Genomic DNA, 19,749 nt, shown 5'->3' with positions numbered 1-19,749 from the left:
CTAAAATTTAATTTTTAAATTATTCAAAATGCAATTAAAATGAAACTAAATTTGACGGAGCAAGTTGGATCAAGCTTGATCAAGTATTTTCAACCCAACCTAGCCTAATTGGTACAAAATCATAGGTCCATCCAAAATAGGGTGGGGTTGTTAGGTCAAGTTTGCAAGACAAGAAATAACATAGAATCATTGGTGAACTGGGAATTGGACCTCGGACCTCTCCAATTCAATCCCAGATTTGCTGAAGTTCCAGCTCTAAATGAAAAGAATCAGCTATCAGAAACTAAGCATATTATTAGACTTGCTGGGTCAGTTTCCGGCTTGGATTTGGCTGATCCGACCCGTATTCGGGTTAGGTTAGCTCAGGCCTTCACGTATCCGATCAGGTTGCTGTTTCAGGCTCGTTCGGGTCCGGGCGTGGGCGTGGGCCTGGGCAACTCATATGTGCGGCCCAGCCTAAGGCGGGCCCCCAAGCGGGGGAAACAAACGGGTCTGTACCCAGGCCGGTTTCGCAGATTAACCCCAGTTATTTCTCAGTTTCCTTGCAATCTTCCGAAACCCTAAACCTAGCCGGTCCGAGAGAGAGAACAGGGTGACCGAAAGGGGGATCGCCGGAGGAGTGGTGACCGGTGGTTATTTGCTGGCGTTCGGCGGTCGAGCTCAGGTAATTTGATTCATCTTAAATCTTCTTCTTCCGGCCGGAGTTATATCATCAACTACATCAATGCCGCAATCTCACTGAAGTCTATAAAAAAAAATGCATTCCCCTACCGTTGCTACCTGCTAAATTTCTTATTCTATGGAAAATCTCTAATCAGTGATATGAATGCATGAAGATGACGAAATGTATTCATTGATATGCATGTCCCAATTATATAATGATTCATGCTCTCTCTCTCTCTATTTGTGTATGGTTGGAAGTCATTTACAATCTTTTAAAGGTTAATCTTCTAGCTTCTTGTTTGTATTGCATAAATCTAACGGGCATCTAGTAATGCTTATTGTATATATTCGAAAGCTTCTGGTGATAATCGGACAGAAGTAGAAGTCCTGGAAGAATCATTTTATCAGATCCTCGTCTTAGAGCAAGTCGCGGATTTTCAACTGTCTGGGGTTGAGGAATAATAAAATATTATGGCTGATCATAAACGCAAAGCCGGCTTCCAGGATGAATGTTTCATTGCAAAGAGGACCAAGGACACTGACTTAGGTGTAGGAGGTGGGGAAAAGGGAAGGGTTGAGAAAGAAAATGATGTGCTGGAAAGAAACCAGCCAGCTTCCAATGAAACAAATGGCCAAAATGGAAGTAATTCGCTGCAAGAGCTTTTGAAGGACTGCAAGAAAGACACTGAGATCCCTGGGATCAATAGTGCATCTGAAGATGCAAGCTTGTGCAATTCAAAAGTCGTACATCAAGAAGCTTGCAAACTGTCATGTATTGAAGCTGATGCAGCAGAAGACAAGGGTTCTAGACACACGATGGAGGATGCATGGGTGGTTCTTCCAGATGCAAGCTTGGAATATCCCGGAAACTTAAGGTACCCATTTGTTTGTTGTCTCCTTGTCGTGATTGCTGCCTTGCTATTCTTTTGATTTCCCAATGTGTCCTACTAATTGACGTGGCCTCTCAGTTTCTTGTCATGCATGGTATTAGGTGTATTTGAATTTTGAATTGCTTCACTCCTGTTTTTTTTTTCTGAAATATGCTGATGGCAGTTTGTGAATACTTTGCTTAAGTTGTGATATTTTGTGAAATAAACTGTTTTACATGACATTTTGTGAAATAACTGTTTTGCTTTCTCAGGAAGAGGTAATATTTCCCAATCAAGCTTTTGTTCCTCGTCGTGTTGCAGTTATCTGATCTTTTAAACGTGTTTTTCTAACTGCTCTCTGAAACTAAGTACTTACTTGCTGGCTGCATATGTTAGTTATTTTTCGTGGATGATTTTTTAACAATATATGTGTGCTGAGATATCTTGTTACAGTTTTAATTAGAATATTTGATAATCTCCTAACTATATGTCATTCCATCTGTCATATTCTTTTTTTTTTCTTCCTTTTCTTTTCTTTGCTTTTTTTGTGAGACGAAAACTAAATCAATCATTTTGGTGCCACAATTGTTCTTGTTTTTTCATTTTTCAGGATCTATCAATCATGTGGGATGCAGATAACCATCTGCTGCAAATATTTTTCTATGTTCTTTATGCATAAATTGTGTTTGTGATTTATTTCATTGAAATCTTTTCTGCAGATGTGCACATTTTGCAATTTATGATGGACATGGTGGTCGTTTGGCTGCTGAATATGCACAGAGATATTTACATGCAAATGTTCTTGTAGCAGGGCTACCACGTGAGTCGGTGTGTTTGCTTTGTCTGTTTACTCTAAATTTTAACACATAAGTAGTGTGTGTGTGTGTGTGTGTGTTTGCTTCTAGTTTTCTGCGTCATCTCATGTAATATATTTCTCTAGCATTGAAATATCCCATCTTGGGTACTCATGCCAATTGCGAAACACTAATCTCATGCATTTCTGAATCTAGCTTAAAAATTAGCAAAGAAATGGCTTAACTTATATCTGTTAGTTATTATAGAATATTACAACTCAAAATGTTTTACAGAACATCAGTATTTTCAGATCCTAAATCTTTAGAAGTCATCACTGAATAGAAGGTGTCCTAAGTGAGTGCTGCAAGTTGATGGTATAAAAGAAAATGCATTGATTTGTTGTTGAAAAATGATCGGAGCATAGAATATGGGACGTTAAGTAGATTAGATGAAACCATTGCTAGATGGACATGTTATCAGAATTGGATTTGGATGTGTCCAAGTGTGTAGCTCGTCAAGAGGTAAAAAAGGAGATACAAGGATACATAAAAAATAATTTTAATTAGATTATATATTTCCAATATTATTAAAAAATAAAATATTGGAGTATATATATTATTAGTTAAAGAATTTTCACTATATGTTCAAACTTCCCTAATTTGTTAAGAGATACAAAAAGAAAGATATTTTGCAAAATTATTGCAATATGTACATCGTTGACCAATTTTTTTTTTAAAAAAAGTAACTTTCGATATTTTTATGTTGGGTTGAACTCATTATTGGAAGAGTCAAATTATCCATCTATCTGCAAAACGGAAAAAAAAAAAGAATTTAAGGATCCAAGTGTTTGATGCGTATCTGATTTGGATATGTATCTGAACACATATTCTTGGAGCCATGCACGAGTGCCCATGTAACACAAGATGAAACTCTTTATGACATGCATGCAAACTATTCTTTTTTTTTCTATGCTTTGCAAAATTTACCCTGGTTGATTTAAATATTTGCAGTAGCTTTGTCACTCATCAGTTGTTCCTTTATCCTAAATGAGTTCTACAAGATTGATGATTATAAGAAAATACATCAACTGTTGCTGAAAACTGATAGAAGCATAGAACATAGGATGCTAAGCAGATTTGATGAAACCATTTATGATGTAGATGCAGCACTATGCTTCTTCGATCTATGCTCGTCTAACTTTACCTCTATTCATTTACTTATCTTTAGTCATTTTGTCACTCTTTAATTGTTCCTTTGTCCTTGTTTCATTCTTAATGAGTGTCGACATGCTTTCTCTGATTATTCCTGTAGTTGCATGCAAACCTCATTTTCCCCCTCTTTTGTCTCTTTTGGATCATAGAATTTCATATTGCACCTTTTCATGGTTTCCATTATATATTTTTTTTCAAATTTTTTGAAGTGCTCCCTGTTGAAGCCTTTTCTAAACTTAGTTGCACCCGATCTCAATCAGCTAAGCCTCCCTTTATCTTGAATAGCCTATTTCATGAGTTACCTTTGATCCTTGCAATTCTTAACCCTATTCTTTGAAGTTTTGCGGTGCACCAAACCCAATTTTTCCATGAAACTGTGACTGTTTTGCCCCTCTTTTGCACATTCATCTGCTTTATTTTATTCATGACATAACCTAGTAGTACTAAAGTTTTTTTCTAACAATCTATTTGTTGCTGGAAATTGGACCCGGGGGCCGCCGCGAAGCCGGGGAAGGAGGGGCTTCCGCCGCAGGGGCGGTGATCGACGGCGCGCCGACTGGTGGCGTCCTCCTGGAGGGGCAGAGCTCCGCCGCTGGAAGGGTGGTCGACGGTGCGCCGGCTGGTCGCGTCCTCCACTGTGGGGTGCGAGTCCTGCAGGAAGAACCGGTGGCCGGGCTCTCCGGCGCCGGCCCTCCGATGCCTAAGTCAGAGGGGGCGAATATGTGGAGAGAGCGGGGAAGAGAGTATGTGGAGAAGACAGAGAGAATATTTGGATAAAATCAAGAGGATCAGTTTTCTCAATTGTCTGTGTTGTTTACTTCTTTCCACCCGGTCTAGGAGGGTTCTCTCCGGCTTCGGGTTTTTCCTCCCGTTTTTGTCCCCCCTCCCTTTTTCCCTCCAGGTTTCCTTTTATAGAAGGATTTTTGTTACCTGGGAGGTGACAGGAGGTTTGTCCTGTTTTGTAATAATTGGGCACGATTTGGCCCATTAATGGCGTGGTGGAAAATAAGGTCGAATCAGACCGGAACCAGGGAGTTGTCACGGTCGATCGGACCTGTTGGGGTGGTTGAACCGCCGGCCGTGGTAGGCCTAGGGTCCGTGGATGGTAAGTGCATTTATTACCGAGTGATCCGGCGGTCAGGGAGAGCCATACGCTTTGATAGTTCAGTGATCCGGAGATCGCCTTGAGCCGTGTTCATTAAATGACTGAGTGCATCGGAGACTCGAGGGGGTCTCATGCATTAATGGCAGGTCGTGCCGAATACCTGCGGAGATCTTATGCCTTGATGGCTTGGAGATAGCGGCAGGTTGTAGTGGAGTTGTCAGGTCCCTCAGGCTTAGAGGGTTAGGCGGAAGTTGAATATTTGGTCCAAGGCAATCGGCTCGGCAGGGGTGCCGAGCCGAGCTGGTCGCCCAATGGGACGCCCTGTGGCGGGGTTGCTTCATAGTACTTCTGCTCGGCGCCCTTTGGGCGAGCGTCTTTACTTGCGCTCTTTGGTTGGTTTCCTGGTCGGCGCTCTTTAGGCAAGCGCTTTCTCTGGTCGGCGTTCTCTAGCCGGGCACCCTGCTGATCGGCACTCTTCGGTCGAGCGCCTTTCTGGCCGAGCATCCCTACTTGGTCATTTTGGTTGGGCGCCTCTTCTTGGCGCTCTCTCTGGTCGGTGCTCTCTAGCCGAGCACCCTGCTGGTCGGCACTCTTCGGTCGAGCGCCTTTCCGGTTGGCACTCTTTGGCCGAGCGCCTTTCTGGCCGGCGCCCGTTGGCCGAGCGCCTCCGTGACGGTATGACTTGGGGTTTTTCCCCCAACACTACCCCCCGACTTCCGAGTTCGAGCTGCTTTTTGGCTCGGACGAAGGAAGTAGTCCAGTCGTCGATCATCCTGTAATATAGCCAAATATATATGGAGATGTGCGTGCCAAGCAGGATGTACCTTTCATGCAGTTAGAGTTATAGTGCTTTAGGTCGACTCAGCGGCCTTCTTTGGCTTGTGGTCAACTCAGCAGGGTGCCCCCACTCAGATCGGGGCGTGTTGTCGTAGGAGGCGTCGAATGGCGTTGAAAGGCGTCGAATGGCGTCGAAGTGTCGTCGAATGGCGTCGAAATGTCGTCGAATGACGTCGAAGTGTCGTCGAATGGCGTCGAAGTGGCGTCGAATGGCGTCGAAGTGGCGTCGAATGGCGTCGAATGTCGTCGAATGGCGTCGAATGTCGTCGAATGGCGTCGAATGGCGTCGAATGGCGTCGAATGTCGTCGAATGGAGTCGAGTGTCGTCGAGTGGCGTCGAGTGGCGTCGAATGGCGTCGAATGTCGTCGAATGGCGTCGAATGGAGTCGAGTGTCGTCGAGTCGGCGTCCCGAGCTTAGCTAGAGCATCATTGGAGACGCATACAAGAGACGGACTTCGTCCGTTGGCGATCGTGCGCCCTATTCGGGGCGACGTTGGTCGTTTTTTGGATTCTCCGACCTGGAAATAGATAAAATATTGAAATTATTTGAAGCCAAAGTGGCGTCCTGTACCTTTTGGAGATATTTTGATGGCTTCCGAGCTTCGAAGTCCCTTAGGACTTAGCTTGGCACTAGCTTTCTTTGGCTCGATTTTCTGGGGGAGGTGTTCTGCATTCGGGCTTCTGAGCTCGGGCTTCGGAGCTTGGCAGCCTTCTGAGCTCGGCGGCCTTTGGTGCTCGGCCTTCTGAGCTCGGCGGCCTTCGGAGCTCGGCCTTCTGAGCTCGGCGGCCTTCGGAGCTCGGCAGCCTTCTGGACCATGAAAGGATTTAGCTTCATAGTACTTTCTTGGGGTAGAATCTCCTATGAATCTAGCCAGAGGAGCGCTCATCCTTTGGAAGGCATACAAAATAAGGCATCAGCCGAGCTTTCATTATGTACTAAAATCCTTTTTTAAAACCTTGCAATGATGAGAGAAATAGCTACAGCGTCGTCATAAAGAGGGCTCAACACCCTTTTGGTCTTCATCAGAAAAGGAGATGTGACTTTCACAGAGCACGGATGCTTTGAGGAAGCTCTTTTTTCCGAGCTCGGAGCTTCTGGTGCCTCTAGTTGCCCGCCCTCTGATGGTATTGATGATGCCCGTGAGAGGTCAGTTGTCATTCTGCTCCTTATGCGGCACTGGATTTTGTTCCTCGGGCTCTCTCCTGTAGGCATGATCACGGACAAAATAACTCAACCGACCTTGGCGGACAAGTGCCTCGATCTCATCACGAAGCTCGTAGCAATCCTCCGTATCATGGCCGCGATCTCGGTGGAAGCGGCAGTACTTTTTCGAGTGCTTCCGCGACTATGTCGGACGCATTCTCAATGGAGGTCGGAGGTAGCCCCGACCCTCAATCTCCATGAGGATTTCTGCTCGGGTGGATGTGAGAGGAGTGTACGTCTGAAATTTTTGGAGGGGAGACCCCGGGCGAGCTAGGCTCTTGGGCCAAGGAGGCTCTTTCTCATGCCAGGGGAATCTGCTACTTGGTTGGGAGTGCTCCTGGTGCTTCTTCTGCATCTTGGCAGGTCGTTCGGCTTCCTCCCGCCGAGAGGCCATGGCTTCCTCAGCCTTGGCGTACTTGCGAGCTCGGGCCAACATTTCGGTGAGGTCCGCAGGGAAGTTCTTCTCGATAGAGAAGAGGAACCTGTAAGACCGGGCTCCAGTCTTTAGTGCCGACATGGCGATTGACTGGTCCAGCTCCCGGACTTCCCATGTTGCGGCAGTAAACCGATCCAAGTACTCCTTGAAGGACTCTCCCTCCTCTTGTTTGATGTCAAGGAGGAAGTCCGACGTCCGCCGCTGGGGCTGGCTAGCGGCAAAATTACTGGCAAACTGCCTGCCGAGCTGCTCAAAGGAGGAGACAGTACTCGGCTTCAGCCCGGTGAACCAAAGCCGGGCCGGTCCTCGGAGCGTTGCTGGAAAGGCTTTGCACATCATGGCCTCCGAGGCTCCTTGTAGGGCCATTAAGACCCGATAACTTTCCAGGTGGTCAGGGGGGTCGGCCCTGCCGTTGTAAGGCTCCACCTGGGGCATCTTGAACCGCGGCGGGACTGGTTCGTCATCAATTTGCTGGGAGAAGGGGGACTTTGTGGTGAACTCAAAGTCACCATCACGTCCCGGTTTCCTTCCATGGAGTGCCTGGATCTGGTGCTCCAGCTCCTCGACCTTCTTGTCGAGTTCATCATTCTGGGGGATCGCTGCAGCGGTCCGTTCTGGTACAAGTTGCCCTGGAACTGACTCGGCCTCTGAGGGTTGGGGCCAGCCACCAGGGCCTCTAGCTGGGTGTTCTCTCCAGAGGGAGGCCTGGACTTGAGAGTCCTGACCTCGAAAGGGAAGTCCGCTTGTAGGAGGCTCCGGTTGAACTGGGGCCGGAGGGGGCGGTACCGTCGGGGCGCCCCTAGGTTGCAAGCCTTGGACAACGGTAGCCAAGGCCTGCACCTGTTGCACCAGGGCATGAAACTGCTCCGGTCGAACTTGAGGCGCTGACTCGGCCGGAGGTGGTGAGTTCCGAACGGAACGTTCTGGACTTGGTGGAGGACGTCGGGAGGCGTTGGAAGCCCCTTTGCTTCTTAGCTTCATGGCAGCGAACTCGGGCCCTTCCTCTAGCGCCAACTGTTGCTGGAAATTGGACCCGGGGGCCGCCGCGAAGCAGGGGAAGGAGGGGCTTCCGCCGCAGGGGCGGTGATCGACGGCGCGCCGACTGGTGGCGTCCTCCTGGAGGGGCAGAGCTCCGCCGCTGGAAGGGTGGTCGACGGTGCGCTGGCTGGTCGCGTCCTCCACTGTGGGGTGCGAGTCCTGCAGGAAGAACCGGTGGCCGGGCTCCCCGGCGCCGGCCCTCCGATGCCTAAGTCAGAGGGGGCGAATATGTGGAGAGAGCGGGGAAGAGAGTATGTGGAGAAGACAGAGAGAATATTTGGATAAAATCAAGAGGATCAGTTTCCTCAATTGTCTGTGTTGTTTACTTCTTTCCACCCGGTCTAGGAGGGTTCTCTCCGGCTTCGGGTTTTTCCTCCCGTTTTTGTCCCCCCTCCCTTTTCCCCTCCAGGTTTTCTTTTATAGGAGGATTTTTGTTACCTGGGAGGTGACAGGAGGTTTGTCCTGTTTTGTAATAATTGGGCACGATTTGGCCCATTAATGGCGTGGTGGAAAATAAGGTCGAATCAGACCGGAACCAGGAAGTTGTCACGGTCGATCGGACCTGTTGGGGTGGTTGAACCGCCGGCCGTGGTAGGCCTAGGGTCCGTGGATGGTAGGTGCATTTATTACCGAGTGATCCGGCGGTTAGGGAGAGCCATACGCTTTGATGGTTCAGTGATCCGGAGATCGCCTTGAGCCGTGTTCATTAAATGACTGAGTGCATCGGAGACTCGAGGGGGTCTCATGCATTAATGGCAGGTCGTGCCGAATACCTGCGGAGATCTTATGCCTTGATGGCTTGGAGATAGCGGCAGGTTGTAGTGGAGTTGTCAGGTCCCTCAGGCTTAGAGGGTTAGGCGGAAGTTGAATATTTGGTCCAAGGCAATCGGCTCGGCAGGGGTGCCGAGCCGAGCTGGTCGCCCAATGGGGCGCCCTGTGGCGGGGTTGCTTCATAGTACTTCTGCTCGGCGCCCTTTGGGCGAGCGTCTTTACTTGCGCTCTTTGGTTGGTTTCCTGGTCGGCGCTCTTTAGGCAAGCGCTTTCTCTGGTCGGCGTTCTCTAGCCGGGCACCCTGCTGATCGGCACTCTTCGGTCGAGCGCCTTTCTGGCCGAGCATCCCTACTTGGTCATTTTGGTTGGGCGCCTCTTCTTGGCGCTCTCTCTGGTCGGTGCTCTCTAGCCGAGCACCCTGCTGGTCGGCACTCTTCGGTCGAGCGCCTTTCCGGTTGGCACTCTTTGGCCGAGCGCCTTTCTGGCCGGCGCCCGTTGGCCGAGCGCCTCCGTGACGGTATGACTTGGGGTTTTTCCCTCCAACACTATTATTGGCAAGAATCCACAAATTATATATGTACACGCATACACATACATACGTACATACATACATACATTTTATGGTGTTAGAAAGGAGTAGGAAAATATAGACTGTAGATTTCATGATTGTAGGTGTAGATCATCAATCCTGGTAAAGCTTATAGCCAAGACGGAGTTTGCCATCCATATGAGTGAAGAGAAGAACCATGAGATAAATTGAAATTTTATTTATCTTCTTCTATTTCCTTGGTGACTATTGGGGTTTGTTTCCCCGTGATGGTTATGGAGTTGCTGGCCAAGGTCTGATAGACGTGGGCAACAACAGTGGGAAGGATGGGTCCAATGATGGTGGAGAATAGGAATGAGAGAATAGGAGAGAAATGAAGGAAGGGAAGAGGGAGAAGCACTTAGTTAAGGTGAGGGAGGGGATGGGACTGCAGATTAAGTGTCCTACCAATGCCCCCTCGCTGCCATGCCCTGTCTAACAGGGATGGTGCTGGTTAATCCAATTCAACGACTTTAAACCTATAGGTCTCAGATCTAAGGTGGTCACTCTCTTAGGATATGTGTCTATTGGCATGAGATTTTGATTATGCTTCCTAGTTATATTTTCTTTTTGTATTTTAGGTAAATGTGTAGCTCAAAGTTTTATTTATTCTATGGTTGTAATTATTTTGCATATCTTAGGGTATACGTGGTGTTCTATAATGTTATCCTTTGTGCATTATTTTTTTTTTCTGGCAGATGGATGTAAAAGCTGCCAAAAGGGCCATCCTTGAAGGTAATTTGAGATCTAAACCTATGGTATTTTTCCTGTTATGCTTTGTTGTAATGGAAGTGTTTGAAATTATTTATGGTTGTCATTTTTGCCGTTTCGTAGTGCATTGATTAGATGCTGATCATTTTTACCTTGATATCTAATGTTATGATTCATTTTTGTTTGCAACTCCATTATATTACAAATATTTGGATAAAAGGTGCTGTTTCTTTTATAGAAAGCTTAATTTAGAATGATTTTTGAGTTGAATATTGTGTTGTTGTATGCATGTGTTTGGAGTATTGATGTGGTAGCTTATTATACCTTAACATACAGTGTGACATATATATGTAAAATAGTGATGACCTGTGCTTTTTGGATATAACAGCACATGCATGTTAAGTAGTGATGGTTTTTGTTATTAACTTACATAGACATTGTGCTTGTTTGTCTCTTGAAGTAATTAGTTACATGGGGATTGTGTCTGTTCTTTACATACACGAGGTTTTTATTTCTTGTGATGTTGTTGTTAGCTATGACTATGTTATGCCTGTAGGTTTTCAAATAATTGCTCTGGTAAGATAATTCCATTTACTCTGTTAGTTTCTCCTGAAGATAGATATCATTTGAGCAGCAATTCCTTGCATTGAGTTCAACCACAAATTACACTGTACAAACTAGTCAATCCCAACTAGTTTGGGATTAAGGCTTGGTTGAGTTGAGCTGAGTTTATCTTAGTAAAGTGATTCACCCTTTCACTTTTATCTTTAATTTGCTTCATCTTAGTTGTTTGGTTGATTACATTTTTGTTCATGTAATTAGGATAATTTTTTGGTACCTGTTTGGACCTTAAGGATCAAAGAATGTTAGGGAAAAGCAACACACTAATACCATTTGATTCTCAAACCATCTTGGCATCCAACGATCCAAGCAACTATTTCATAGGTTGTGACTTAGGAAAAGAAAGTCACTTTCTTTTTCCTAAATCCTTTAGGGACAGAAATGGAGCAAATATGGATCAAATATATGTACATGATGTTCTAGATACTAATGTCTGTTTCCTATTGACTGATACAAACATGAAGCATGGAGACTATTCATTTTGATACAAGCAAAAACAAATACAAATCAGATATGGCTCTTGCAAGAACTTGCTGAATACAAGTAAAAAAATATTATCATGTTCTCCAATATATGGTTGCAGAAGCAATGACCATGAGCAGATAAATGCAGGGAATGTAAAATTAGTACTCCAACATAAATGGAAATAATAAACTGTATGCATAAAAGAAGTGAACTTGCTTGCAAGTGGAGAATACCAAGTCTAGAGGTTTATAAGGGATAAGATAATTGCTTAGTTGGTTGCCAATTGCCTAAATTTTTAGACATTTATCGTAAAGCACTTCCAATTTGTTTCTAGAGATAAGAGTAGACATTCAATATGTGAGTTCTGAAATCTATGCAGAATTTGAGTGCCAGTTGCAAAAGTTTGAGCACATTGCTTGAAATTACATGGATTGGTGTGCCCTTACACCTTTTTTTTGGTTTTTTTTTTTTAAGTGGTTGGGGTAGTGGGATCAGTATGTAAATTTTAGAATTAGTTGGTGTTGCAAGTGAGCTTACCCCTTGTTCACATGCTTTTTATATAGGGCATGTTATTGAGGAAATTAAAAAAAATTAAAAAGTCAGTATCACATGCATGAGCACATGCAAACTCACATAAGCATGCTTAAAATAAGACCTGGCAGGAGCTCTGAAGCAGTTGGGGGGACCTGAGCATGTAGAATGGGCTCTTAAATGCATTTTTAACAAACGTCTGGTTGGACACTGAAGAACATTCCTGATCTATTCTAATGAAATAACAAGTTAAATTTGAGAGAATGGGAGAACTAGTTTTTATTTTTTATATATAGGTCTAGTCAACCTTTTAGCTACAAACATGATGCATTTGCAAGAAAATCATTTGGGCATGTCATTAGGTGGTGGTGGGACTGTGGGAATACTGTGGGAATATGAGGAAAGGTGTCTTGAATGTGTACTATTTATATTAATAGTGTGCGGTACTTTAGGTAGTGATTGTACCTGGATTTTATCCTTCTAGGATGCCTGTTTTATTACTGTGCAAAAGAAACATTTCAAACCATAGCAAGATTAAGTATTAATTCAGTGCTGCTGTGTGCTTCTATATTTACTTCTGTTTCGATCTTCTTGTTTTATGTTTAGTTGTTTACCACAATAATGTATAATATATGTTGTTCTTTTCCCTTCTATTATAAATCATTGTAATGCGAAACTCCTTTTGCCATCATTAATTGATGTATTTGTTTCAATCCACAGGGTTTCGGAGAACTGACGAATCATTACTTCAAGAAAGTGCTAAAGGTAGACAAATTATTTTTCTTGAATTAACAACATTCTCATTTTTATGTGAATTAATGTGATACCTTGCCTATTTGTCGTCCAAAATGCTCCCTGAAGAGTATATTTCTATTTCAAGGGCACATCTTTTAATTATCACTAAACATAAAACTTTCTGCCAAATGTCAGATGTGAAAAAAAGAAAACAATGTACTAGGGTGACAAAAAAAAAAGCCCTATAGAGTTTATGTTGGCTAATACTTCTTTGCCGTACCCTTATCAACTGTCATTATCTTAATATGACTTAATGACTGCATATATAGCTTTCTAGAAATGCAAGAAATCTGATGAAGAATATTCTCATGGTGTTGTTCAGTGAGTAACCAATGCACAGTTTTGTGCTCATTATCTAGTTAGAGGAGAATGATGTCTTTGTAACATATTTGGTGAACTTATAGCAGTCTATTGATGCTCAACTTTTAAATCCTTTGTTGCATGCCCAACATGTAACTTTTGGTGAAAAATTGTCCTCCATGTTTTCTATAGTATGAAACATGACTTATCATCTTATCCTTAGATGACTTATTGCTAATAAGTACCCTCTCTCCTCCATTCCTTGAATTAATCCAGGCATCTCGTTCAAAGGTGTCTTCTTTTATATATCTGTACTTTTGGTGCATTAGCATTTACAGAAATTAAGATGTAGTCGATCATATATTCGTACTTCTGGTGCAATGGCATTTAAAGAAGCCAGCTCCACCAAAACACATTCTTGAGGCAATTCAGTGGAAAAATTACCTAATTTAAATAGGACTAGGAAGAATAACTATTTCCCCTTTCTGGAACTCTGATTTGGCTACATACTTTTCACTTGTCCATGTGACTAATTGCTAGCCCTACTTAGCCCATTTTTCATTGTTAATTAACACAAAAGTTTCATTCATGTTCTTATGAATCTCCACACTGGCCAAGTGAACCCAACCCATTAAAAATAAGGCTTGAAAAGAAAATCTTAGCACATTTTTGTTTGAGGCCTACGCCAAAAGGCTATCAACTTAAATGAACTGTTTGATGCCTGTCAGGGCCCCATAGCCCCATAAAACAAGGGGTACATGATAGGTGCCCATCACTTATAGGATCTTTCCCTATGATCATGTAAAACTATAACTCCACAAAAACTAATATCCCTACCTCTATTCTGACATTCTCTATCACAAATTGCTAAACTATATAGCCATCGATGATCTTATTAGGTTTCTTTTATTTTGTTAATGTTTGGTAAACATGCATTATCATTTTCATGAACCTTTTTAGCCTAACCATTTTTTTTTTCTCCTCGTCCCTTTTCTGAAGTTAAAACACCTAAGTGGTAAGGGAATACTCTTTTCACACCAAGGTATGCTGAACCGACCGGAACAGCATATAAAATCGGTTCGACCCCTTGTAGGTCGGAACCGATCGGGGAAGAAGAAAGAGGAAGAAAGAAGAGAAAGAAGACGAGAAATAAGAGAAGAAGAAGAAGAAGAAGAAGAGGAAGAAGAGGAAGAGGAGAAGAAGAGAAAGAGGAGACTTACCGGTACCGGGCCTCGTCGGGGCGATCCTCATCGGGGCTTGCTTGCGGGAGAAGAGCGGAGGAGAGGGGAGAAGAAACGAGAAGGCTCGAGAAGAAGGAAGAAAATCCTGTGCGGAAAACGTATCCCGCGCTGGAAACACGTCCCGCAAGGAAAATAGCGCCGGAAGACGCATTTGCGGGCTGCAGTTTTAAGTGGAAAATGAGGAAAACGCGCGGAAATGCATTTCGCATGCGTGGGGCCGCGCGCCCGCGCGATATGATCCGGTTCGGTACGATACCGGTATCCGTGCCCACCGGTATGTCAGTACGGTCGGTATGGCGGACCTTATTTCACACACGCACATACAAATCCATCTGGCTCATGAGGTATGCCTATCGGCATTGAGTTGTAGCATTTCATTTTCAATGAATGCCCTAGCCAAAACTTGTCCATTTCTCACCATGATGTATGAAGTTCGACCAACTATACCCTTGTCTATCTCTCACCACAATAGTTTTATGTCAAGAGCACAAGCAATGCCCTAGTCAATCATTGACTTTCTATGTTTTTCTTTTTTTAAGATCTGCAGTTGTCTATTAAATGCCCTCTGATTTTTTATTTTTTTTCCTGAACTATAAAAAATATTTTTGTACTACATTTGATTAATATGGATATTATTCTAAATCTTACCTTATTCTATAATTTGCTTCTGAAATCTCAGGGAATTGGCTAGATGGTGCAACAGCTGTATGCGTTTGGATCTTGGGGCAAACAGTTAGTTTTTGTTTCCTTCATCTTTTTTGTTGATTCACCACCTTCTTAACCTTCTATTATATCATCTTGAATGATCTGCCACTTTTTTCTCATCTGTTTCTTGAATACTGATATGAGTACTGCTTTCAGAGATTTTTATGGGATACACATATTGTTGTATGTGTGTGCATGTGCATGTGTTGAATTTAAAATGTACAAAGTAAATTAGTTTCTAATGTTTCTAACAAAGTTAAAATCTTTGGCACTAGGAAGAATCGAATAATTTATTTAGAATAATCAATTTGGTTTTTGTTGAAATCTTTCTTTGCATTATTATCTATCTTAAAATTTGATATCTTTATATTGATTGTGGTGCTTAAAAGCATTCTTTCTTCATGAGCTTACTCATATATTATTTAGATTTTGTCTGATCTTATATTTGTCAATATTTTCCAATGTACTGTCAATTTGTCTAGGTTTTAGTTGCTAATATTGGAGATGCTAAGTCTATATTAGCGCGATCATCTTCTGCTGATGGATCCCTAAGTCTCTCAAATGAATCAAGATCTACATTGAAGGCCATTGTGATGACAAGAGAACACAAAGCTATCTATCCTCAAGAACGTGCTCGCATTCAAAAAGTACGAACTCTATATTCTGGTTGGTGTTTAAAAGCGATAACTTGTCATCCAAGTGATTGTTTAGTATGTTTGTCATTCTATCACAAAGAAGTTCTATGTAAAACTTCCATAATCAATGTTCGTTTTCATTAGATATATTCTGCATATGTTTCTTAATCTCGTGGTTGGCATTCACTATTCATTAGCTCATGCAAGGAGACATACTGCATAGGTAGTATTAATCATAGCATTCTGTTAAATCTAAGAACTTTGTTTAAATCTGTACGCTTAGTTACTGAAAATTTATTCTCTATGTTAAGTTGGACTCCCAAGCTTGTTCGGTCTGACCTGAACGAACAAAACTAGGTGTCATGTTCTGCCTAAACTTCCCATGTTCCCTATTTTCATGCTGTCTACCTTTCTTATAGACAAACTAAACTTTCTCGCCTTTTGTTCTAACAAAATCTGTATGTTCTTTGCTGAACATTACTTGTAGATGGTACATATTTCATTCTTACTAACTTTTCCCCCCAATTTTCCCCTATGTATCCTAACACTTCTCTTTTTTTGCTTGTTTTTAAATTAAATTGATTCCATATGGTTTCTAATCTTGTTTGTTGACTGTTGAAAACTTCAGGAAAATGTTTGCCATAGTCTAGTGATAGATCATATCAAAGTTTTTATTATTCTGACCTTTCTTTTCCCATATTTTCTTTCTGAACTATCACTGCAATAACGTGTATTCCAACATTAAGTTTTGCCAGCAAGTTGCTTCAATTACAAATGGGATCCTTGTCTGGCTCCCATAAAATATCTTTATTTTCTGTTTTCTTGCATCCTTTCTAGTGTTTCTGTGTTGGCCATCAGATTTTGCTAATGCCTCATTATGTTTTCATTTAACACAAGCCATTATTATCTAGTTAAAATCTAGTAAATTATTACATGGTTCATCTTCCCCTAGGGTCTTCTTATGCCTGTATTTCATGGTGTTTTCCTGCTGATATGAATTATTATAAGTTCACCTGCTTGCTTTCTCAAGATGAGTTTCAAATCAATTGTGCCATGCTTTGTTAAGTTCATGTGAATATCAATTAACTTGAAGTGGGAGCAGGAAGTGACAGTCACAGAGTTTGAACTGGGCACTAGGAAGTGTCTATTTAAAATCGAATATAAAAATAATGATAAAATAACTCAAACTTTTGATGATTGTGCTTTCAAAAAGAGATAACAATGTGTAAAAATGTGGAGTCAATTTTTGTGAGTACTTACTAGAAGTATGTTTATCAAGATGCTTGATAGAAGATTGGCAGGAGCACCTGCAATTAAGATAACAATGTGTAAAAATGTGGAGTCAATTTTTGTGAGTACTTACTAGAAGTATGTTTATCAAGATGCTTGATAGAAGATTGGCAGGAGCACCTGAAAGTAATTGCAGGTGCATCAATGAGAATGCATTTGCAAGTGCAGTTGCTTCGGTCAAATGTAATGGTTACCAACAGCAAATTCTAGGCTTGCTAATTATTTAGTAAGATCACACATAAAATTCTTGATATTAACTATATTTTTTTTTCTCCATTCACTTTTGATTTTGTGAATATTCACTTGATGTTCATATATATATATATATATTCAAGTATAAGATGGATTATCCATGAAATGTGTTGTTTAATGTCCATGGATAATAATGTTTATATCTTGTTTGTTCAGGCTGGAGGTTCTGTTGGTCCTAATGGACGATTGCAGGGTCGCCTTGAGGTTTCTAGAGCCTTTGGAGATCGTCAATTCAAGAAGGTTGCCTTATGTTTATTCCAATTATTCTTTTGAATTTTTTATACATTATGAAAAAATCATCCTCCATAGCTCTTGTTTTTCATTCCATTTTGGGTAAGTGATCATTTGTCTTTAAAGAAACGTAGAGAGATTACTAAAAAGATGTGTCATATTTCTTCTAACTTAGATGGCTGCATAGATACTCGTGGTTTAAGAACATTGCTTTTATGTTGATTTAATCGTGGCTTCAAGTAATGGAAATTTTCACACCATGGCAAAGCTTACTAGCTCTAGTGTTAATCTTCTTGCTTCCGCATGTGTGAAAAAAAGTATCTCATTTGATGCTTAAGTTCACTTGCATATGCTATTCTATATTATGGTTTGTCATGCTCTTTTAATCTTTCCCCTGAATCTCATGCTATGTTATCCTTGGTATTCTAGCTCTAGAGCAACAATATATAGCAAGAATTATCTTTTATAGGTAATGGATATTAGATATGTGAGCAAAGCTTCAGCTTAACTAGTATTGCATTAACATACTAGCATGGACTCTATGCACTGTTAGCTTAATGTATAAAACTAGTATAAAGAAGGATGAAGTGGTCTTCATTATATTCCCTTCACGAGGTAAAACATGGCATGACATCCTTCCATTGCCAGCACTCTCTCATATTTATGCCTCCTTAATTTTCTGGTAGAAATATCATATAGGTATCGAACTTTGACATGGAAACAAATTTTCATGAAAGCCCTTGACATAGAGAAGTTTCTCTATTATATGTGTGTGTGTGTCATGGTTACTTCCAACTGGAAGCAGATTTTTCTTCCACACTCATTGGGTGAAGGTCATGAGACTGGAACCTAAGAACATGCATGTTTCCGCTAAAATATATATACAATTTAGGTATTATAAGCTATTATAATCAAGGTTTGAAGTACTGTGGTACGGGCGCATACCAGTTATGTCTTGGTATGGTACATACCATGGTACCCCATATCTTTTCAATGTTTATCCAAGATTTGATATATTGCGGTACGTTAGGGTATGGTACATCCACATTATGCCTCAGTAAAGGGAGTTTGGTTTTTCAAAACTTGGTTATATTATATGTGCATCTTAGCACTAAGACCAGTATGAACTAGGATCTGTTGACATTCATGTAATGCTCTATAATATCTATGCCAAGTTCAAATTCTTGCTTCTGTCAGATAAAGTCAAAATATTCAAATTACTTGATACTTACATTGGCAATATATGATACTACTGTGCAGGTGGGGGTTATTGCAACCCCTGATGTTCATTCTTTTGAACTTACAAGAAGAGAGCAGTTCATCATTCTTGGTTGTGATGGACTGTGGGGGGTATGTGATACGTCCTAGAATCCCTCACTCTACCAGTTACAGAACTGTTTTGGTGGCACATGATGACCAAATAAAATTTACCTTTTAATCTCAAATATTGCTGAAACATTCAGGTTTTTGGACCAAGTGATGCTGTTGATTTTGTTCAGAAACAGTTAGAGGTAACATTTCATTACAGATATTAAGTGATTATTGAGCAGTATTACTGTTTTCTGTTCAGGACTGCCATTTTTTCAACTTCTTGCTGTTTTCTTGAAGCACGTGTAACAATTTTCTCCTTTCCTTTTGGCATATAAATAACCTCTGCAACTGAATGATGGCTTCTGAAACACAATATTTGTGAGCATACTGTTTTATTTTACAGACATTTTCTAGGTATTATGACGTACATCCATGGGCTGTTTTGGTAGTTTTTCCATTTGTTAAAAAAAGAAGAATGAAAGAAAAAGATAGATATCATAGAATAATCTATATCATTTTTTAAAATGAGATTCCATATTTGAACAGTTGTTAGATTTTACCCATCTTAGAAATTTGTGGGTTCATGTTTGTAGGAATTTGTGGGTTCTTTTGCCTTATGAAGGCAATTGTCTGAGCTCCAACTATATTCCTACTACCTCCTTGGGACATTCGTGTATTAAAGTTCTAGATCATGGCATGCTTGTTTGGCTATGTCTTATCATTAAGTTACATGCTGATATAGTATTCTCTTGTAATATGCAATGCTTTGTAGTGGTAGTTAACCGTGGCATTATATCCCTGAGCTTTGCAGGAAACATCATCGGCGACTACTGCAGCCCGCCGCCTTGTAAGGGAAGCTGTTCGTGAGCGACACTGCAAGGATAATTGCACGGCTATAGTCATTGTGTTCAGGCACAATTAATTGATGCATACAGTTTGGTTGGTGAACAACTTTTGTGTTGTGGCTAATTGTGACTAATGATCCATGACCTCCTGACACAATCATCGATTCAGCTTGTAAGCCTGAAAGTGCAGTCACAGTAAGTCCTTCGATATTGTATATTAGAGGACTTGGTATCCTTTTTGATTTAGGGAAGCAGATATATCATAATTATTTTTTTATAAAAAATATCAGATTTATGTCA

At 41.6% G+C, this 19,749-nt stretch overlaps 1 protein-coding gene across 4 annotated transcripts; it reads left to right on the top strand.

Annotated features, from left to right (window-relative positions):
• Nucleotides 1-535: 535 nt before the first annotated feature.
• Nucleotides 536-19,749, top strand: LOC103705640 (probable protein phosphatase 2C 67). Of its 4 annotated transcripts, none has more exons than XM_008789453.4 (11): nt 536-664; nt 1,090-1,538; nt 2,252-2,360; nt 10,215-10,251; nt 12,565-12,609; nt 14,860-14,912; nt 15,368-15,532; nt 17,219-17,302; nt 18,554-18,643; nt 18,757-18,804; nt 19,416-19,749. In XM_008789453.4, the coding sequence occupies exons 2-11, from the start codon at nt 1,135-1,137 to the stop codon at nt 19,524-19,526; spliced, it is 1,146 nt and encodes a 381-aa protein (XP_008787675.2). In that variant the 5' UTR covers nt 536-664; nt 1,090-1,134; the 3' UTR covers nt 19,527-19,749. The 4 variants fall into 4 exon arrangements, with proteins under 4 accessions (XP_008787675.2, XP_008787673.2, XP_008787672.2 ...); XM_008789451.4 differs by having other exon boundaries at nt 1,019-1,538; XM_008789450.3 differs by having other exon boundaries at nt 993-1,538.

The sequence above is a fragment of the Phoenix dactylifera genome, chromosome 4 (assembly GCF_009389715.1).
Source record: "Phoenix dactylifera cultivar Barhee BC4 chromosome 4, palm_55x_up_171113_PBpolish2nd_filt_p, whole genome shotgun sequence".
NCBI lineage: Eukaryota > Viridiplantae > Streptophyta > Magnoliopsida > Arecales > Arecaceae > Phoenix > Phoenix dactylifera.
The sequence above is the reverse complement of the archived record's forward strand: the minus strand, read 5'-3'. Positions and strand labels throughout refer to the sequence as shown.